At 47.0% G+C, this 19,623-nt stretch overlaps 8 protein-coding genes across 8 annotated transcripts, besides 67 other annotated features; all 8 read left to right on the plus strand.

Annotated features, from left to right (window-relative positions):
* Positions 1-8,460: a sequence feature (heterozygous, Esmeraldo-like haplotype).
* Positions 202-226: a microsatellite.
* Positions 321-363: a sequence feature (A-rich).
* Positions 436-473: a microsatellite.
* Positions 850-876: a microsatellite.
* Positions 923-954: a microsatellite.
* Positions 1,002-1,033: a sequence feature (AT_rich).
* Positions 1,098-1,151: a sequence feature (A-rich).
* Positions 1,152-1,179: a sequence feature (AT_rich).
* Positions 1,216-1,272: a microsatellite.
* Positions 1,294-1,314: a microsatellite.
* Positions 1,336-1,356: a sequence feature (AT_rich).
* Positions 1,360-1,384: a microsatellite.
* Positions 1,509-1,549: a sequence feature (G-rich).
* Positions 1,577-1,598: a sequence feature (AT_rich).
* Positions 1,857-1,888: a microsatellite.
* Positions 2,377-2,417: a microsatellite.
* Tc00.1047053508839.20 (hypothetical protein, conserved) lies at positions 2,763-4,040 on the plus strand (the record flags this gene model as incomplete). Its single annotated transcript, XM_804567.1, has 1 exon — positions 2,763-4,040. The coding sequence occupies one exon, from the start codon at positions 2,763-2,765 to the stop codon at positions 4,038-4,040; it is 1,278 nt and encodes a 425-aa protein (XP_809660.1).
* Positions 4,052-4,087: a microsatellite.
* Positions 4,193-4,227: a microsatellite.
* Positions 4,291-4,319: a microsatellite.
* Positions 4,419-4,487: a sequence feature (GA-rich).
* On the plus strand, positions 4,489-5,070 carry Tc00.1047053508839.30 (trafficking protein particle complex subunit 3, putative; the record flags this gene model as incomplete). The annotated part of the gene is made up of 1 exon (XM_804568.1): positions 4,489-5,070. One exon carries the CDS (start codon positions 4,489-4,491, stop codon positions 5,068-5,070), a length of 582 nt encoding a protein of 193 aa, XP_809661.1.
* On the plus strand, positions 5,332-6,147 carry Tc00.1047053508839.40 (hypothetical protein, conserved; the record flags this gene model as incomplete). Its single annotated transcript, XM_804569.1, has 1 exon — positions 5,332-6,147. One exon carries the CDS (start codon positions 5,332-5,334, stop codon positions 6,145-6,147), a length of 816 nt encoding a protein of 271 aa, XP_809662.1.
* Positions 6,163-6,201: a microsatellite.
* Positions 6,474-6,568: a sequence feature (A-rich).
* Positions 6,781-6,824: a sequence feature (AT_rich).
* Positions 6,960-6,981: a microsatellite.
* Positions 7,061-7,088: a microsatellite.
* Tc00.1047053508839.50 (hypothetical protein, conserved) lies at positions 7,099-9,642 on the plus strand (the record flags this gene model as incomplete). The annotated part of the gene is made up of 1 exon (XM_804570.1): positions 7,099-9,642. The coding sequence occupies one exon, from the start codon at positions 7,099-7,101 to the stop codon at positions 9,640-9,642; it is 2,544 nt and encodes an 847-aa protein (XP_809663.1).
* Positions 8,461-8,949: a sequence feature (areas merged during assembly that could not be assigned to a particular haplotype. This can correspond to areas where the two haplotypes were merged or to regions with more than two copies in the genome that were merged during assembly.).
* Positions 8,529-8,618: a sequence feature (GA-rich).
* Positions 8,950-8,982: a sequence feature (areas merged during assembly that could not be assigned to a particular haplotype. This can correspond to areas where the two haplotypes were merged or to regions with more than two copies in the genome that were merged during assembly.).
* Positions 8,983-15,764: a sequence feature (heterozygous, Esmeraldo-like haplotype).
* Positions 9,790-9,809: a microsatellite.
* Positions 9,910-9,957: a microsatellite.
* Positions 9,996-10,048: a microsatellite.
* Positions 10,081-10,127: a microsatellite.
* Positions 10,153-10,179: a microsatellite.
* Positions 10,219-10,293: a sequence feature (T-rich).
* Positions 10,300-10,328: a microsatellite.
* Positions 10,384-10,409: a microsatellite.
* Positions 10,494-10,555: a sequence feature (GA-rich).
* Positions 10,664-10,684: a microsatellite.
* Positions 10,778-10,821: a microsatellite.
* Positions 10,887-11,483, plus strand: Tc00.1047053508839.60 (ADP-ribosylation factor, putative; the record flags this gene model as incomplete). Its single annotated transcript, XM_804571.1, has 1 exon — positions 10,887-11,483. One exon carries the CDS (start codon positions 10,887-10,889, stop codon positions 11,481-11,483), a length of 597 nt encoding a protein of 198 aa, XP_809664.1.
* Positions 11,493-11,512: a microsatellite.
* Positions 11,607-11,648: a microsatellite.
* Positions 11,708-11,747: a sequence feature (G-rich).
* Positions 11,806-11,850: a sequence feature (T-rich).
* Positions 11,945-11,979: a microsatellite.
* Positions 12,063-12,091: a microsatellite.
* Positions 12,144-12,239: a microsatellite.
* Positions 12,309-12,359: a microsatellite.
* Positions 12,625-12,647: a sequence feature (AT_rich).
* Positions 12,863-13,243, plus strand: Tc00.1047053508839.70 (hypothetical protein, conserved; the record flags this gene model as incomplete). Its single annotated transcript, XM_804572.1, has 1 exon — positions 12,863-13,243. The coding sequence occupies one exon, from the start codon at positions 12,863-12,865 to the stop codon at positions 13,241-13,243; it is 381 nt and encodes a 126-aa protein (XP_809665.1).
* Positions 13,333-13,375: a microsatellite.
* Positions 13,489-13,534: a sequence feature (A-rich).
* Positions 13,551-13,603: a microsatellite.
* Positions 13,654-13,676: a microsatellite.
* Positions 13,839-13,882: a microsatellite.
* Positions 13,987-14,019: a sequence feature (T-rich).
* Positions 14,114-14,137: a microsatellite.
* Positions 14,160-15,959, plus strand: Tc00.1047053508839.80 (hypothetical protein, conserved; the record flags this gene model as incomplete). Its single annotated transcript, XM_804573.1, has 1 exon — positions 14,160-15,959. The coding sequence occupies one exon, from the start codon at positions 14,160-14,162 to the stop codon at positions 15,957-15,959; it is 1,800 nt and encodes a 599-aa protein (XP_809666.1).
* Positions 15,765-16,566: a sequence feature (areas merged during assembly that could not be assigned to a particular haplotype. This can correspond to areas where the two haplotypes were merged or to regions with more than two copies in the genome that were merged during assembly.).
* Positions 16,046-16,072: a sequence feature (AT_rich).
* Positions 16,537-16,556: a microsatellite.
* Positions 16,567-18,339: a sequence feature (heterozygous, Esmeraldo-like haplotype).
* Positions 16,843-16,872: a microsatellite.
* Positions 16,951-16,978: a microsatellite.
* Positions 17,272-19,623, plus strand: Tc00.1047053508839.89 (DNA-directed RNA polymerase I largest subunit, putative; the record flags this gene model as incomplete). The annotated part of the gene is made up of 1 exon (XM_804574.1): positions 17,272-19,623. A coding segment is annotated over one exon (2,352 nt), but the record flags the coding sequence as incomplete, so codon positions are not given.
* Positions 18,340-18,859: a sequence feature (areas merged during assembly that could not be assigned to a particular haplotype. This can correspond to areas where the two haplotypes were merged or to regions with more than two copies in the genome that were merged during assembly.).
* Positions 18,860-18,958: a sequence feature (heterozygous, non-Esmeraldo-like haplotype).
* Positions 18,959-19,113: a sequence feature (areas merged during assembly that could not be assigned to a particular haplotype. This can correspond to areas where the two haplotypes were merged or to regions with more than two copies in the genome that were merged during assembly.).
* Positions 19,114-19,623: a sequence feature (heterozygous, Esmeraldo-like haplotype).

Here is a 19,623-nt window from a genome sequence, read left to right on the forward strand (position 1 = left end):
TTTCTCGAGTTGAGCCGCAGGGCGAAGGCAAACAACAACGTGGAAACGCAGCAACTACTGCAGTCCGTCCTTGGCATGTCGAGCGCCTCACTCCATTGTGTCGGTCTCACGACGCATGAATTTTCAAAAAAAGAGGTGGACACCATTGGATCACTGGCGTCTGTCTGAGTGTGACGAACGGGAGGCGGTGGCACGATTGTGGAGAGAGAGAGAGAAAGAGAGAAAGGGTGGGGAAGGAAAAAAAAAGAAAAAAAAGGCGAGTTAATTAGTAAGAAAAGAATATAAACTGTTTGTTTGGCACATATGTAGCACAAAGGAGGAAAGGAAAGAAAAAAAAGAAAAAGAAAAAAAAGAAGAAAAAAAGGTAACGGTAATACATGTATGCAGATGGAGTGGTAAATTCATTGGTTCTTTTATGCAAAAATATACACGCACTTATTATTGTTGTGGTTGTTGTGGTTGTTGTTGTTGTTTTTTTTTTTTTTGGTGGGGGGTGTTGCTTGTAATATGTGCTCATACGCTCCCTGCTGAATTGATTTTTTTTTTTTTTTTACACGAGTTTCTTTACAACAACAACAACAAAAAAAAAAAAAAAAAAACCGACGTTGACGACATGGAGAGAGAAAGAAAGGCACCGGCCCTCTTCTTTTATTTGTGCGTTTAAAGGGGGGGGCGGGGCGGGTGTCAAATGAATAAAAGGCCTTTTCGCTCCTTTCATTTCTTCCCACCACCCGTGAAGGCAAGGCGTTTGGTGCGTACGGAAGAACAAAACAACGGCAGTGACGGTAATTTAATGCAAAAACGTGCCTCAGGGATAAAAAAAAAGATGATCGAACAGACACACAGGGCGAGAAAGAGAGAAAAAGAGAGAGAGAGGCGGGAGCTGAAGTTGGTGCCATACCGTCGCATGTTGAGAGGGGAGAAAAAAAAAGAAAAAAAGAAAAAAAAAAAAAAGGGTGCGGGGGGCAGGTAGAGTAGAGAGTGCCACAGAATTGAATGGCATTAAAATAAATATATTTATTTATTTATTTTACAAAAGACAGGAAAGAAAATCATGTTTGTTTTAATGGATGTAGAAGATGAAGATGAAGAAGAAGAAAAATAAAAATAAAAAAAAAAAGGAAAAACAACAAAAAATGAAAATTAAAATATTTATATATTCATATTTATATATAAAAAGAAAGGTAGGAAGGAAGATGATGTATTTATGAACGGTGTATACACACAAATATGTAGAAATGCATATTTATATTTATATATATATTTATATGTGCGTGTGCGTATGCTTTGATTTGTGTGTGTGTGTGTGTGTGTTTCAGTTTATATAAAAGCGAGTATAAAAATAAATAAATAAATGGAAGGAGGAGGAGGAGGAGGAGGAGGAAGGGAAAATAATATAGATGAATGAAGAGAGTGAGTTAAAGGGGCGGTGGTGTTGGTAGTGGTGATATGTGAAGTGGGAAGTGGGAAATGGCAGCGAAAGATAGAGAGTTTATGTGTCCGTTGGTGGGGAAGGGAAAAGGAAGAGGAGGGGGAAGGAGGGGGGGGAAATAACACGAGAAGACGATTGGAATTCTTTAAAAATAAAAATAAAAAATGGAAGGAAGGAAGGAATGAGTTTATTGGAAGTGTGTTGCGTGTAAAAATGCGTGGGCGTGCATGTAAGCTTCATGGACGTTTCCGTCCAGCCCTCCGTCCCTTTGATTGGCAAGAAGCACCCAACGGCGGGGCACGACACACGGAGGGGGTGGTGGTGGGCGGCAAACCCCCTCCACACACACACACATATTGCCTGCACCTCTTTTTCTTCTTTTTCTTTTTTTTATAAACCGTTGAGAGTTGTTTTATTTGTGTGTTTATTATTATTATTATTATTATTATTATTATTTTGTACTTTTGACCGGCCTTACGCAATTTTTTATCATCTTTTTCCGCTACTTTGCCTCTCGACCTCTTTTTGATGTTTGTTGCATGATGTCCACTCCTCCTGGGGAAAGGACTGTGCGGTGACGGGGTCGGGCGTGGGGCAGCCTTTTTATACACGCATGCATGCATGCATGGGGAGGGGGGGGGCTCTGTCTATGTGCATGCGGTCCGTCATTTATTTATTTATTTCTTCTCTCCCCCTTTTGGGGGTCTTTCCGATGTCTTTTCTCCGCCTCCCACCAACACCCACGCCTCCTTTCTTTTTTTTTTTTCTTTTCTTTGCGGCGCCACTTCTTTGTTGTTGTTGCGTTGCGTATTCCCCATCCCCAATATATACACAGAGACCACCATTACGGAATTGTTATGCCCTTGTTCTTACTGTATGTTTGTTTGCGCGTTGTTGTTGTTGTTGTTTTCTTTTTTCTTATTCTTATTCTGCGGGGCGTCCTTTTGTTGTTATTGTGTTTGTTATTATTATTATTATTATTATTTGAAAAGAAAACCAACAAAAAAAGTTCCACAGGCACAAATATTCATACTTATATCCATGTGTATGTGGACTTTTTGTGTCTTTATGCATCGATGAATATGTGATGTTTGTACAATTTTAATGTGGGCATCCACGGAAGTATGGTTTATACCTCATGTTGTGTACATTGCAGTCCCTGTAAGCCATCGTGGTTCTTTTTGTTTTTTATTGTTTTTGCCTTTTTTTTTCGGGGGGGAGTGGGGGTCAAGGAAGCGGACAGGCATTATTTTTTTTTGTCGGTGTCGCGCCGCACACCGACAGACAAAGTGGTGTGTTTATAAGAACCTCGGGTGTGTGGGTGGGAGCAATGGACATGGATGCGCTGACGCGGCGCCAGGCCGACAAGATTGAGTTTGTTCTTCGGGATCTTGTGCGGGATCTTGAGCTCGTCTCGCTCCTGCCGACAAGCCTCAGCCCATGGACACGGAAGGTGTGCCTTGAAACCGTTCGCAGCCAACTCAGCAGCGGCGTGGAAGATGGAGTTGAGGAAGAAGAAGATGATGACGTACGTGTGGCGCAGCTCATTTACGGCGTCGCAGAGCGTCACGGCGATCCAACCGATGTAGACGGCAACGAGGTCCTGCTGCAGATGGCGGAGTTTGCCGAACTGGAGAAGGAAATATTGGACCTGGCCACAGTGGCGGGTAGTGTGGAGGAGTCGGACCTCAATCGACATCATATGTTGTTCCGTGCCATCCTGGATACCCTTCAGGAGAATGAATATGTCTCCATGGTGCGGGAGTTGCAGGAGCGGCGGGCCAATTTGTTGGTCACGAAGGCGGAATCCTCCCTGGCGCACCTGATCGACCCCGGTGTATTGGCGCTGAAGAACGCCATGGAGACCCTCCTTTCCCTCGTCATGGCACGTAACAAGACGACAGTCAACGAGGATGTCCGCAACTACAGGATCCTGCACGAGGCGGTGAATAGAGAAAAGACCGCTTCCGCAGATGTCAAGGCCCTGAAGCGGGAGTACCAAGAAACAAAGGAATCACACAAGACGGAAGTGGAGGCCCTCGAAACGGAGATACAACGGCTAGAGGAAGAAATTGATTATACACGTAGCGTTGTCGCCATGGAACTGTCGGCGTTTCTTGAAGTAAATCAACAACTGCAGGGAGAGCGCCAGACGCAGGATGTGGGTCACCTGGAGGAGGTGAAGCAGCTCGCCGAAAAAAATAAAGAAACGCTGGCAACATTGGTGAACCGGAATCAGGAGGAATCAAACGCATTAAGAACGCAACGGGCCAAAAAAGAGGCTGCCGTGAGTGCTGCGATCACGGAGTATGATGTGCAGATGTCAACACTACAAGCGGCCACAGCGACCCTCAATAAGGAGACAGAAGAAGACACAGAGGCTATTGTTGCGCTTGATGAAGAACTTGGCGTTTTACGTACTGAAAAGAACGAGTATCAATTAGAGAAATTTGTTGAATCGATGCGTGACAGACACTATGAGGAAATGCAGTTGGCCATGGATGAAAACACTCGAACCATCCAAGCCTCTTTTCGCGCGTACATGGCTCGTGTGAAGTTCCAGAAGGCGCAAGGCAGTTCAAAGAAAAGGGGGAGGTCAAAAAAGTGAGGGAACGCTTTTTTTTGTTGTTGTTTTTGTTGTTTTGTTTTTGTTTTGTGCTTCACGAGGGGTGTGTGGAATGTACAGTAGACTGCCTGGTCCGCCGGCGGCAACGCCACACCGTACCGGGGCAGGAAGGAATCTGAGAAACACAAACAGGCATATATATATATATATATATATATATATATATATAATGTAAATATGCGACGACCACTCTGCTGCTGCCGCTGCAGTTGCTAGTGTGTTTGTGTTTTCTTTATTATTATTATTATTATTATTGTTATTCCTGTTTGCTTTTTTATTTGGGTGTTTGGCACTTTATACGTGTGGAGGAAAGGAATTGAGGTTTTTATTCTTTTTCAGTCTGTGGTAGCAGTTGCAGCGGAAACAAAGAGGAAAACACAACCAAGAAAAAGGGGGAAAAAAACGAAACGAAAAAAGAAAAAAAGAAAGCATGTCCGCGGGGGCGTTAAATTTCTCGAATGAAGGGGAAAAGGCCTTTGAGAGTGGCGAAAAGGTGAGTGCCGAGTTCTTTGCGATCACGTATGGTGCGTTGGTGCAGCAGATGGTTGCCGACCTGGTGCAGGAGGAAGATGTGGAGGTGGTCAACCAGCAGTTGGACGCAATGGGACGCCGTATTGGATCACGGCTTATTGAGGAGTACAGCGTGCGAAGTGGCGTTCCCGCGTGTCGAACGTTTGCGCAGGCGGCGGACGCTGTTGCGTTGGTAGGGCTGCGCATGTTTCTCAACGTCACAGCGACAGTAGAGCCATTGCGGGAGGTGGGCACGGATGCCTTTTCCATTAAATTTGCCGAGAATCCGCTGGCGCTCTTCGTGGAGCTGCCCGAAGGCCCCTTGCGGGAGCGGCTGTGGTATTCGAATGTAATCTGCGGAGTCGTTGTGGGGGCGCTCGGGATGGTTGGTTTTTTGGCGGAGGCGACGTTTGCGCGCGACATGTTGCGTGGGGACACAATTAACGAAATTTTGCTCTGCTTCAAGGGCAGAGAGAAGGAGACGTTTCAGATTGAGCGGTAGGGCAGCGTTGTGGTTTGGAAAGGCGGTACAGAGAGGGAGAAGGAGGGGAGAGGAGGTGTGTGGTGCCTTTTTTGCCTTTGCCGTTACCGCTGTGGGATGCGTCTTCTTTAACAGGTTTTTTTCTCCCTTTTTTTTCTTTTTTGTTGTTACTTCTGCTGCTGGTGGTGCTGGTTGGACCACACGGTGTTGTTTGGCGATGCGTCATGCATGCCGATCAGCGAGTTGTGGTGCGGGCGGGGGCCGCGGTAGGTGGTAGGGTGGATGGAGTACAGGCAAAAGTCGGCGCGGCTCCCAAAGTCAGCCGAAGAGAAGTCACGGTGGCGGCGTGTCATCGTCGTTCTCGAACACTGCCCCCTCGCCGTCGTGCGCACGGAGTACGGCTTCGAGCTGCTGTCCGAGAAGCACCGGCAGTATCACGCACGCAACAAGCAAGACCCTGCTGAGTGGCGACCAGACGTGGTGCATCAGGCTCTCCTGCACCTTATGGACTCCCCGCTGAACCGTGCCGGTCTCTTGCAAGTATTCCTGCGGACAAAAAAAGGCGTTGTCATTGCCGTCGATCCACGCCTGCGTGTGCCACGACATATTCGGTTGTTTGAAAAGATGATGGTGGCGTGTCTGTACAAGATGAAGGTGCGGGCGGCACATGGGCATATTTCGCTGCTGCGTGTGGTGAGGAACCCTGTCACAGACCACATACCGCCCAACTGCACGTTGTTTCGCGTGGAGCGGGACGGAGACAGTGTCCCTGATCTCTACGCCTTCTGCGCCACATGCGGTGTTGCCGACGGGGACGCCACAAAGAAGCGTAAAGTGGAGACATTTGCTGCAGGTGAGGCCGCGCCATCCCATTTTGCGCAGCACCACAGTGAGGCCGCCGAGGCACGGAAGTTTTATCCGTTTGCGTTCATTATTGGTGGCATGTCGAGGGGCGATGTTGAGGCGCCGTACGCTCCGAAAGGGCAGGTGAAAAGCATCCGCATCAGCGACAGGGGGATGTCCGCGGCGGCTGTTTGCAGCGCCATCACACACGCCTTTGAGGAGGAGTGGCTTCGTGATGACAACGAGACGGAGTAACCTGCAGTTTGCGTCTGTGTGTCTGTGTGTCTGTGTCTGTGTGTGTGTGTGTGTAAAAAGGGACGTTTGTTGCCGTCACTCCTCTTCACTGGGAAGAGCGACTGAAAGACGGACGGTATTTTCAAATGGATAAAATATTACACACGCGCCTGTGTGTGAGTGTACATGCAAATACACATATTAAGAAGGGATTACGGAGGAAACGGTTAATAGATGCGTGCACAGGCCGACGTTCATTGGGACGCAGGAGAAGGAAAGAAGAAGGCAGCCTTGGTTGGTTGCTCGCTGTTATTGTTGGTGTTGTTGTTATAACAAACAAAATCATGAAGAAAAAAGAAAAAAGAAAAAAAGGAAAAGAATTAAATGTGAACGGAAATTAAAACGGAAAAAAAGAAAAAAATTAAAAAAAAAAAAAAGGAAAGGAGGTTGAATATGCCTGTTGGCGTCGAATTTTCTCCACACCGCCCATTCATGCATCTCTCTGTCTCTCTCTGTAATGTCATGTCATTATCTTTTCATGCCGGGCATGTTTTTTTTTTTTGTTTGTTTTTACTTCTCTTCTGTTCCCCATTTGTGAATATTTGTTTCTTACACAATAAAGAAGACGATCGACAGGGGCTCGCGATTCTCTTCTTTTAAATAAAAACATATACATACATATATATATATATTATAATCAATACAAAGAGTGAATTGTTTTTATTTAATTTAATTTACTGCGTTAAAAAAAAAAAGAGAGACCGTTAGGACTCGCTCCATTAGTGGGTGAAGTGTATTAGCCGTCGTGTGCATCCCTGTTTTGTGGAGTAGTAAAGGAAGGAAGGAAGGAAGGAAAAGAGAGTGGGACTCTCCGTATTTTGTTGCATTACGTCCGTTTAATATTATTTAACTTACAGCTGCGTGTACCCCCTTTAAAAAAAAAGAAAAAAAAAAAAAAAAAAGGAAGGGCACATGGGTGGCTGCTCCTCCAGCCAAACATGCCTAACGAAGGGTTCTATTCCATCTCAACTCACACTGATTTCAGAGAACGCCGATGGCGGGGCTGCGGATGCTGAGTGTGGTGAGCCCATAGCAAATTACGTGGCCGTCTCCCCGAATGGCCTAGAGAGGGAGAAGGAGGAAGAAGAAGAAGCGGGGCGGAAATGTTTGCCGCATTTGCGACATCCCAAACTTACCATCCGCACGGGGGCAAATGACATGGAGTGGGGAGAAGATGGATGGGCCGCGGGCCCAATTTCGGATGGGTGTAAGTACGCATTGACCCCCGTTGTCCCTGTAACACCATTCACAACGCGAGATGTGCGTAAAAGGATTGTCTCCGAGTTTCAGAAGCACTACGGCGGATGTGGTGATACCGGAGAGGAAGTGACGCCGTGTACCATAGATGAAGCCAAGAAGCCCCCAAATAAATTAAGCGACAACGCTGCCGAAAATACCCCAATGGATACAAAGCAACTGGAGGCCCCAACGCCTAGTGCCATTTCTGCTGCATTGCCCAATATGGACAGAAGTGGTGTTGACATGACGCCAGTGGCATCCATTGGCGAGGAGTCCAAGGGAGTGACTGAGAAATGGGAAGGTTCTTCCGCAGTCAGCTTTCATCCAGTAACCTTTCAAGCCATAAACCAAACTCCCCAACCCGCATCGCCGCAGTCGCGCGAACTCTCCCTGACGAAGTCTCAGGAGGGGGCCGCCCAGCAGGAATCATTTTTTACAATTGAGACAAGCAAAAAACGGAGGTCCTTCATAGGTTTTCGCAAGGACTCAAAAAAAAACGTGGTCAACCGTAGCAGCGGGTCCGTTGGGGTGGATAAAGAGGAAAAGGAGGCGAATCGCTGCTTGTCCGGAAGCAACTCCAATGTGAAACCACAAACCGATGAAGCCCCTTTGCTAACACGTGAGCATTTTATTCGCATCGGCACGCAGAGGTTGGAGAAGCGTCTGTTTGAACTCAAACTCGTGGAGCACCGTGTGAAGGGTGATGGAAACTGTCAGTTTCGCGCTCTGGCGCAGCAGTTGCTGGGCTCAGAGGACCTCCATGAAATTATCCGCGTCCACGTCCTCACATACATGAAGGGTGTTCGAGAACGCTTTGACTGCTACTTTGCGAACAAGGAGGAGGCAGACGGCTACTACGGCAGAATGCTTAAAAGTGGTACATGGGGTGATGAACTCACCCTTCGCGCGGCAAGTGATAGTCTGCACATAAACATTCACGTCTTGTCATCGGAGCAGCAGAACTTTTACATTACATACCGTCCAGGTGCAGACTCTCCGTTACCACCTGCCTTCCTGGTGGATGTTGCCACTCTTCGGCAACAACGGCATCTCCAGGGCAATGCTAACATGAGTCATTTGACGCAAACGGCAACAGTTGTAAAAGAGGGAAAAGGTGGCGGGGGCGGAATGGGAGCATTAGTTGTAGAAACAGAAGCAGAAGAAGGAGGAGGAGGAGGAAGAAGAAGGGGGGGTTGTGCGTGCAGCAGGAAATCTGGAGGCGTTCAGCTCACTGCACTTAAGTCACGTAAACCAGTGGCGTCAACGCAGAACACAAAGAATCATGAAAATGGGGAAGAAGAGGAGGAAGTTATTGTGGATGCATGCGCCCTTCAGCGTTCTCTGCAGCGTAAATTGACTCAATCAACCATTCGAGCAGCCGCAACCCCAAAACGGGACAGTTTTGCATCCGGTGAGTACCCTGAGAGTACGAACCGAAACGTTTTCTTTGCGGCAGTGGAAGCTCCGGCAGTGGCGATGACCGGGGATGCTGCAAATAAGGGTGGAGCTGGTGGGTACTTGGATTTAAGTTTTACGGTCCAAAGCGGCGAGGAGAGTTCCGTGGGCGGTTCTTTTCAATCGACGCATTTGCGGACCGTCTCGCAGGAAATTGCCAGGTTATGCTCCGTTGGAACCGAAAGTGTAGAAAACAAAGGGAAACATCACATCACTCTACTCCTAGCCCATCCAACCCCCGTTGAGAATTCGCCAAGTACGCAGCAACAGGTGGAATCCACACCCTCTTTAAATATGCCTATCACAACGACTGTTTCCAATGCATTGCCAAAAATGGACTCGAGTTTTCTTTTGGTTTCTCCGCTGCATGGCGAGATTGGTGGAATTACGCCTTCCGTCGCATGTGATTCGACACTTCCGGCTGCTCAGACATCGGCATTTTCTTCCGATATGGATCTCAATACGGCTGTTTGTGTAGGAAACCGTTTTACTGTTTTAAGGGACGATGAAAGTGTTTTTGTCTTTGAAGGACATTCAGAACCCATTGATGTGTTTCTTTCTTATCTTTCCCCTGTGCATTACAATGCCTTAATTGTCGCAGAAGAAAGAACTACCCCCAGTGCTGTCTCTTTGATGTCTCAACAGGATAAGTTGGGTCCCTGTGCGGAATTTTTATCCCTTCCCGATGTTGGAACATTTCTACCCTTTCTAAAGAGGGTAGTTTCCGATAAAATGGTCTTAGGGGGAACCTCAGCTCTGTAAAGACAGAGCTACCACGATCTTGCAGACACATTGAAGCAAAATAAAACACCCAACTTGAAAAAGTGAGAATAAAATATGTAGCGTGTGTATTTTTTTTTTTTTTTTACCTGCACCAATTTATTTTTACTTTCAATAATCATGTATTTATGTGTGTGTGTGTGTGTGTGGCTCTCAGTAGCAGCTGTTCTTGTTTTTGTTGTATAGTTGATTTTTCTCCTTGTTGTTTTTTGATTTTGGTTGGAATATTGGCTTTATTTCTTACCCCTCTTATTATTATTGTTGTTGTTTGTTGTTGTTGTTGTTGTTGTTGTTGTTTGTTTTACATTTAATTGTGCAACCAGTGGTATGGTAATTTTGTTTGTTTGTTTTTTCTTATTTATTTATTTATTTATTTATTTATTTATTTTTATTTGCAGATGCATGCATGACAGACATGCTTATATATATATATATATATATATATATATATATATACATGTATGTATTGGCTCATGAGGTTACATGTATGTATTATTTATTTATTTATTTTATTTATTTTATTTTCTTTGAAGCTGATAAGTGTATACATGTATGTAATTTATGTTCTTTTGATTTGAATGGATCTGTATTGTCTGTTGTTGTTTTGTTTTGTTTTTGTTTTTTGTTTTTTGTGGGTGCGTCTGTCTGTCTGTCTGTCTGTCTGTCTGCACGTATGTGTGTATTATGTGTGTGTTGTTTGATCTCAAGACAAGGCTGAAGCGTCCATCCAACCACCCACCCACCCACCCCACCCCCAGTGACACCACAACGGAAACATCATGAACGCATACATACACACACACCGTAGTGTGGAGGAGATGGTCTGTGCGTGCAGGAGAGGAAACGGAGAGAGAAGAAGAAGAAGAATTAAAAAAAAAAAAAAAAACAAGGAAAACATATGTAGACAGGCAGATAGATGTGTCTGTGCATGTCTCGTATGTGTTTATATGCCTCTATGTGTGTTTGCTCTGTGTCGTGGAAAACTTCTCTCCCTCCCTCCCTCTCTGTCTGTCTGTCTGTCTGTGCTTATGTGCGTAGGTGGGGGCGTGATTTGTCACCGCGGTTAGGAGAAGCGAAAAAAAAAAAAAAAAAGAAGGAAGGAAGAGCACACGAGCCAAGAAGGAAAGGAAGAGGGAGAAGGGAGAAGGAGAAAGAGAAAGATATATATAGATATAGAGAGAGTGTGTGTGTGTGTGTAATTGGAGGAAGGAGGGGAAGGAGGGTTTATGGGGCAGAGTAAAACAAAACTGCACATCATCACCTGCGGCCTCGATAACAGCGGCAAGTCATCGATCATCAATCGGCTCAAGCCGACTGCGCTTCAGAGTGAACATATCAGCGCCACAGTCGGCTACAATGTCGAGGTGTTTGAAAAAGGATCGGCGAAGTTCACGGTATTTGACATGGGCGGGGCGAAGAAGTTCCGCGGCCTGTGGGAAACGTACTATGAAAATATCAATGGGATTATATTCGTCGTGGACAGCAGCGATGAGCTTCGCCTGTGCGTTGTGAAGGAGGAAATTGAGTTAATGCTGCAACACCCGGACATTGCACGGGAATTACCCAAGACAAATGGGGCGAAAATCCCATTTTTGTTTTATGCCAACAAGATGGATCTTCCAAATGCCAAGACCGCGGCAGAATTGGTTGATCTTCTTGACCTCACGACACTCATGGCCGATCGGCCGTTTAATATTTTTGCCTCTAATGCACTGAAGGGGACGGGTGTTAACGAGGGATTCTTTTGGCTTCAAAATGCATTGTTGCGACAGAGCAACACTATTAGTAGTAGTAGTAGTAGGGGGGCGAGGCAGAGGAACTGACGCGATTGAATTTATTTATTTATTTATTTTTCTGTTGTTATTGCTGTTATTTTTTTTTTACATTCTTTCATGCATAGAAGCAATAAAATTGTCTCCGTCACCCAACGCACTCCCTTTGCACCCGTCTGTCTGTCTGTCTGTCTGTCTGTCTGTCTGTGTGTGTGTTCTCCGCTGTGCGTAAGCCATCGGTTAAGCCGGAAGTGTGGAGTCTTTTAGAGAATAGTGGGAAGGGGAGGGAAAGGAGGGGGGGGGAGGGGGGGAGGGTAGCAGCCATTTCTATTGACACTCTCCCATTCTCTTCTGTAGTTGTTGTAGTTGCGGGTTTTGTTTTGTTTTTTTTTTTTTTTGTTTTGTTTCTTCTTCTTTTGAGATGCCTGCTTGTGTTTCTGGAGGGGACGGCAAAAGAGGAGCGATGTAATAATACTCACAGAAAGCTGGAAAAGTTCCTTCACTTTTATGTGTCTTTTCCTTTTTTTCTTTTCTTTTCTTTTTTTTTTTCTGCTAATAGTACTTGTTGGTGTAATAATCTTTATATATTTATTATGGTTTTATGTTGCCTGACGCTCACTGTAATTTCTTTTTTTGTTTTTGTTTTTGTTTTTGTTTTTTTGTTTTCTATTTATCATATAAACACCCGCCGCTGTTGACAATGAGAAGGGCATATTATACATGTATATATATATATATGTTATATACAAGGATACATACATACATGGATGGTGGATGGTGGATATATATGTACATGTATATATGTATCATTATTCTCTACGTAAACAACCATGCATGTGAATAGACAAGCAGTAGGAGGTGTGGAAATAAGGGATAATACATACACGTATATATATATATATATATATATATATATAATATAATATAATATTTTTGTACGTGGGGTGAAGAAAATAAAGAAATTGTGGAAAAAGAACATGAAGGAACTGTTTATTATTATTTATTATTGAGAAGAAGGAATTTTTTTTTTTTCTTTTTTTTATTTGTCGTCATGCATTTACCCGCTACCCCGCCTCTCCTTCTCCCTTCTTGACATTGCAGTTAACTCCTTTGAGTGAAAATATTACAGCCATGTGTTGATGTTATGGCCGTTGCATTTATTTTTATTGAAATTTTTCTTTTGCTCTCAAAGAAAAATATTTATATTTATTTATACGTATGCACACGGAGCAAAGGTCTATTGCACCTACCGTCTGAGTTCCGTTGATGTATTTTTTTTTTTTTTTCTTCTTCCTCTCCCTCTATCTATCTGTCTATCTTGTTGGAATGCTGCGTATTTCGCTGCGACAGCTGTGGCAGCAAGAGGAAGAATTCTCGGACACTTAGAGGAGAAAGAGGGGTTTAGGGGTTTAGAGGGGTGGGGTCTGACGATGGCGAACCACAAGGCGGGTAACAAGAAGAACTCCAAAGGGGAAGTCGAACTGGCGCCCCAGCAGGGGCGATCGCTGCAGCAGCGTGGCGGTCAGAAACCTCCGGAACCTTCCAAGGCAGCGGAGAAGGCGTTGACACATCCGTTTCTTGGCCGAGAGCTGCGGGTGGAGCTGGTGGACCGTCGCATTCTCGTCGGGACCCTCATCGCGTACATGGGACTTGGCGACCTGCTGCTGCAGAACGCGGTGGAGCAGCGTCGTTATGCCGACGGCGAATTGAGTTGGAGGTCACTTAATCTGGTGGCGATTCCGCTGAAGCACGTCACGGCGATGCACCGACGACTGCCGGACTGTGAGCCCATCACCTTCGTGGAGGGCTGAGAAGTTCCTCTCAGACCGCGCAGAGAAAAAAGAAGGAAGAAAAGGAGGGAGGAACCGCACGCATTTAAACACGTGTATGGCACGCTGACTGGTAGCGGCAGCGGCGGTGGCGGTGGTGGTAATGTGTGGTGGGCGCGAGGGAGAGCGCAAATTATTTCCAGCTTTTTTGCTGACGCTCCGTCGCTAGCCCCCGCACAGCCAATGGGGTTGGAGGGGTGGGAAGCACCGCCGACTGCAGAGGCGGCAGAAGAAGAAAAGAGAAAAAAAAAAAAAAAACATAGAGAAATAAGATGAGGCGGAAATAAAAAATAATAAAAAATGATAACAATGATAATAATAATAATGATAATGATAATAATACTGGCGGGGCGTGAATGAGTTGTTGGTGGAGGAAGAAGGAGGATGAGAGTTTGTTGTTGTTGTTGTTGTTGTTTTTTAAGGGATGGTAGGGGGGCGTGTGTGTGTGGAGGACGCATGACGCTTGCGTCACGGATGACTGTCTGTTGAATGCGTCTTTTCTTCCCGCCCCCCACCCCCATCTTCCCCAGTCGCGCGCCGATTCTTTTTTTTTTTTTATTCTCTCCGTGGCGGGGGATGTTGTAGTCCTTTTTGTTGTTGTTGTTGTTTTGTTGTTTTGTTTTCTTTCAGCCACGCTTCCCGTCCGCATATTCTGCAGTTCTCTCATATTTGTGACATACCAGACATGTATACATGTATTTGTTTGCGTTGGTACATGAACCCCCTTTTTTTTTTCCTTTTTTTTTCCTTTTCTTTTTATTGTGTGTGTATGCATATATACACGGATATTAGTATTTTCCCTGAAAACAGTAATAAAGCAAATTACACAAATATATTACATATATCTATCCCGAGAGAGAGAGAGGGAGAGAGAGAACAAAAGGGGTAGCACGGCGCAATGATAATACGACGCTCTGTTCTTTTTGCCGCGGCTGTGGCGTGTCTGGTATGTTATTTCTATGGAATTCTTTTCACCATGGTATTATTGATCTTCTACGCCTATTTGGCGAACAAAATCTTTGAAGTATATATGATGGCTGGGCCGAAAACATCGCGACAGGTGCCACCCTCGCCAATTGCATACTGTCAACAACTCTCAGCGGTGCAGCTGAGTAAAGCGTACCGTTTGGGTGAATTGAGTTGTGAGCATGTTGTGCGGACGTACATTGAGCATATCAAGCGTGTCAATCCGTATATCAATGCTATGGTATTTGAGTGCTTTGACGAGGCCATTGAGGCGGCGGTGGAGGCCGATGCCGTGTGGGCGGCGTGGCGCGCCGACCGCTCGAGGCCGGCACCGAGTTGGCTACTTGGTGTGCCGTGCACTATCAAGGAGTGTATGTCCGTCACAGGCTGCCCAAACACCAGCGGTCATCCAAACAGGCGTCACATCATCGCCAAGAATGATAGTCCCGTGGTGAAGAACTTCCGTGAATCTGGCGCCATCATTCTTGGTGTCACCAACACAAGTGAACTCTGTATGTGGTATGAGAGCTCAAATTATGTCTACGGTATCTCATGTAATCCGTACGATACTCGCTGTCTGGTGGGTGGAAGCAGCGGAGGTGAGGGAGCAGCCGCCGGGGCTGTCTTTTCAACGTTTAGTCTCGGCAGTGACATTGGCGGTTCCATACGTATGCCGGCACTCTTTAACGGTGTATTCGGCCACAAGGCAAGTCCGCACTATATATCCAACCGTGGGCAGCATCCGGCACCCAAGACGGCCGCAAATCACTACATGACGACGGGCCCTATTTGTCGTTTTGCGGAAGACATCGCCCCGCTGTGCCATGTGGCCGCACGCGGTGGGTTTCTTGAGGATCCGAGGTTGTACCCTCCACGACCGCCGCTTCGTGATATTCCAAAGATTGGAGGGGGAAAACCTCTTCGTGTCTTCGCATTGGAGGACTTTGGCATCAACGGGGTTCGCACTTCTTCATCGCAGCTTGCGGCGGTGGAACTGGCAGCTCGATGCTTGGAGAGAGAATACGGGGCCAAAGTCGTGTACGTCAACCTCCGCGACCGAAGCCGTTGCTCAGGCGGGGCGGTCCCGGCTGCATTTAAGCCGTTTTCAGATACCTTTGCCATGTGGACCAATGTGCTCACGTCGGATCCGACGGAGGTCAAGTTTACCGCGCTGATGGGGGAGGGGTCCCCGAGTTTCAATGTTTTCTGGGAGCTGCTGCGGTGGCTTGTGCGTCGTTCGCAGCACACGCTTCCCGCGCTGTTACTCTGCATAATGGAGGCCATGGACCAGAATTTCCCGAAAAATATTGGGATGCCTTCCCCGAAGTTCGATATCTCCTCCTTTAAGCGATCGCTGGAGGATCTGTTGGGCGACGATGGTGTCATTTTGGCGCCAACGTTTCCCCGTCCTGCCCCACACCACCATACGCCGCTGCTGACGCCACTGGAGTTTCAATACACCGCTGCATTCAACGTGCTGCAGATGCCAGCCACGGCCGTTCCCATTTGGACAGCGGACCTGCGCGACGCCGCCACAACCGTGACGCCTGCTGAAGTGCGGGAGCGGCGGCTGCCGCTGGATTATCACCTGCCAAAAGGGGTGCAGATTGTCTCGCGAGAGATCAACGACGAGCTCAGCATTGGTGTGGCGATTGCACTGGAGAAGTCACTCGGCGGCTACAGGTACCCCGGCTGGGCTGTGCTGGAGGAGCATGCACGCAGGAGGGCATAGGGCGTCGCAATTGGCGAGGTGATTTTAATATAGCGTCTGTGGTTTAAAGTTTATATAAATATATATATGCATATAGAGACAAAAGGAAATAAATTATTTTATATTTATATATACACTCTCCTTAAAACGTAGAAGGGAGGGAGGGGGGGAATAACGAGGAAGAGAGATACCATCATAGGGGGAAAGGGTGCGAAAGAAAACGAAAACGCATGGGGACAAGCTGTGCGTTGTGATTTGTTGATTTTGGCTTGCTTTGCATATGAGGCTGTTGTTCCTCTGTATGCACACTCCGTTGCTCATTTTCTATTTTCTGTGATTTTTTTTTTTCCCCCACGGAGCAAAGATCAACGACCGCAGCGACAGGAGGGAACAGGAAGAGAAGAATCTGGCGCACATCATGCCACGCAGTGTTTCTCCGTGTTGCTTATTTCAAGAATGTACACAGTGGGTAAACGGATGACATGTATGTCTCTGTGTGTGTGTTTTTTTGTGTGTGTCTATTTCTCTCATGTACTTTGTAGCTCTACGTCGCGAATATGAAACCGTAAAATGGCATCTGTGGGGAAGAGGGGGATGGAAAAAAAAAAAAAAAAAAAAGTGGTGGCGGTGACTTTGACTGTGACTGTGGCAATGGCGAACAACAACTGAAAAGACGGTTCGAGAGGGAGAAGGCAATAGAACGCCAAGATACATATAGGAAGGATTAGACTGCGAGAAGGAAAGGTGATGATTCCGTATTGCAAATTTTATGATATCTTTACATTTTTCTATACACATTTATGTGTTTTACTCGTTTTGAGCCGTGCATTGCCGTATCCCCCTTCCTTTTGTATGGCAATAATATGAGTTTACATGGGCATATCTATAGCTCTGTGTAATGAACATATATATATATATATATATATATATATATTTTAGGGCCACTGATTGTGGGTTACTTGCATACACAAACAGAAACAGCGATCCCCGCCTTTTACTCTCTCTTTCTCTATTTTGTTTTTGTTTTTGTTTTTGTTTTTTTCCTTTTTATGCGTCTCTGCGGGTCCCACATTTACACAAAACGGAAAAGTGAAGAAAAAAAAGGAAACAAAATCGACCGAAGGGGGAAAGGAAAAAACACAAACACAACAGGTGCGTACAGAGCAGCAGAAGCAGCAGCGGTAAGCCCCGTGGCACGGGGGAAAGGCAAAGTAAGAAAGGAAAAGGGAGATATTAGGGCCTGTGGAAGGAAGGGGGGAAAAGAAAGGAGTGAAAGGGGAGGGCTCATCAAAGGAAACATTGGCCGAATTTTAGTTTATTTTGCCATCTGCTCATGTCCCTCATCACCGCTTTTCCATTTCACGCGTATGTCGGCGATCTTAGGACACGCCGCGTGGTGCAAGAGAAGGTGGCCGTCTCCCTCTCGTTGCTCACACCAGAGGACATGGCCCGCATGGCTTTTGTTGAGGTGCGCACACGATGTGGGCAGGAGGACAAAACGGCTCCATGGCGGCCGGTAGTGCGAAATGGCGAGGAACACGCCACGTTTTACGACACGCGAATGGGGAACTTTGACGTGCGCACATTTCCGCCACACTCCTGTCAGACTTGCGCGGCGAGCCTTACAGGGAAGTACGGCAACGAGCGCTGCCAGGGGCACTTTGGTTTTATCGGCATGCCGCGGCTACACCCTGGCGACGCGTTGCGGGGCGAGGAGCGCATGTCTGTGATGAACCCACACCTTGTGGAAGAGGCTGAACAGCTGCTGCAGGCGAAGTGCTTCTTCTGTCACCGGTTTCGTGCCCCGTCTCTCGATGTGGAGCGATACCGTCAGGCGTTGCGGCTTGTTGATCGCGGTCTTATTGGCGAAGCGCTGCATCTTTTAGATGTCGTTAGCAACGCGAGGGGGTACGACACGCGACACCGGCGTCTGCACACGGCAAATGAGGAGGTTATCAACGATGTCACACTTCTGCAGGAACATACGGAGCGCATTCTGAGTCGACATGCACACACCTCTGCCGCGGCGGGTGAGGCGTCAACAGAAACAGAGCACGGGAGGAAGGGGGCGATTGATGTCCGTAACGGCATTGCCCGACAAGCACTGCGCGAGTTGAAGGAGCACGTTGGCGTCTGCTCCCACTGTAATGGTATCTCTCCACGCATTACAAAACGAAATGGACACTTTTTCTTTTTCTTTAGAAAGAACAGCGCGTCGGTGAATGTCGCGAACGCCCTTCTCACTCAGACGCAATTGCAGGAGTGGGAGGAGAACAACAAGCTGCATAAAAGAACTCATACGTATTTTTGTAATCAAGACATCCGTGAGCACCTGAAACAACTTTGCCAGCGCGAGGAACTCCTTCTTGGCATGTTGTTTCCACACCTGGGTGAACCCTCCGTTATCACACCACACACCACACCACTGCCTGCACGGGATATGTACAAGGCATTCTTTATAGACCGCATTCTCGTCCCGCCATTGCCGTTACGCATTTCATCCGGTGTGCAGGTACAAGATGGCGGTGCCATCTCCCCAGATCCACAGACACGTGCTCTCTCTAGTGTCCTTGGATTTGTGGAGCAAATTGAGTGTTACCAGGTACTGCAGAACAACTCCACACCGGACCGAAACCTCCTCTCCACCGCGCAAGAAATTGCAAATGAGATCAACCTACGTAACCTGCAGGTGAAGGTGAATGAGGTGTACCAAGAAATCATGGGGACATTTGCTAAGAAGGAGGGTTTGTTCCGTATGAATATGATGGGGAAGCGTGTGAATCAGGCCTGTCGCTCCGTTATCTCCCCAGATTTAATGGTGGAGCCGAACGAAGTCTTGCTGCCCCGACCATTTGCCCGAAATTTGTCTTTTCCTGAACAAGTGACATTTTACGCCTCTGCCCGCATGAATCTTTTGAAGCGTTGCGTCATCAACGGGCCGCGTCGCTACCCCGGTGCCACTCACCTTGAGATTCGACAAACGAATGGAGAAATTCGGTTTATTGAGCTTGACGTGCCTGAGCAAACACGGCGGCAACACGCTGCCAGGTACTTTGCCATGGCGCAAAGTGGCGTCACACTGATTGTGTACCGTCATATCTTGGATGGCGACCGGGTGGTGTTTAACCGTCACCCGACATTGCACAAGCCAAGTATGATGGGGTACCAAGTCAAGGTGCTTTCTGGACACAAGACACTTCGCTTTCACTACGTGAATGGCAACTCCTTTAATGCCGATTTTGACGGCGATGAGATGAATATTCACGTCCCGCAGAGCCTGGAGGCGAAGGTGGAATTAGACGTCCTGATGGATGCCAATCTGAACTACCTCGTCCCCACCTCCGGGAAACCGATTCGGGGACTTATTCAGGATCATATTGCGGCTGGTGTCCTGTTAACATTGCGTGACAAGTTTCTTGAGCATGCCACCTTTGTTCAACTTACTTACTATGGGCTGGCACCCTACTTGCGCCAGCAACACGAAATCACACTTTCTGAGCTTATTCCTCTGCCGGCGATCTTATGGCCCCGGCCACTCTGGACAGGGAAACAGTTGATTTCGGTCGTCATTCGGTATGTGAGCGGCGTGGGGCGCCGACCGGATTGGATGCGAATTAACAGTGGAGGGGCTTCATTGAGGGGAGTGTCACTGATTCATCCGGGGGTTTATAATCACACCAACCCA

Source organism: Trypanosoma cruzi, genomic scaffold (assembly GCF_000209065.1).
Source record: "Trypanosoma cruzi strain CL Brener 1047053517073 genomic scaffold, whole genome shotgun sequence".
In the NCBI taxonomy this organism is placed as follows: domain Eukaryota; phylum Euglenozoa; class Kinetoplastea; order Trypanosomatida; family Trypanosomatidae; genus Trypanosoma; species Trypanosoma cruzi.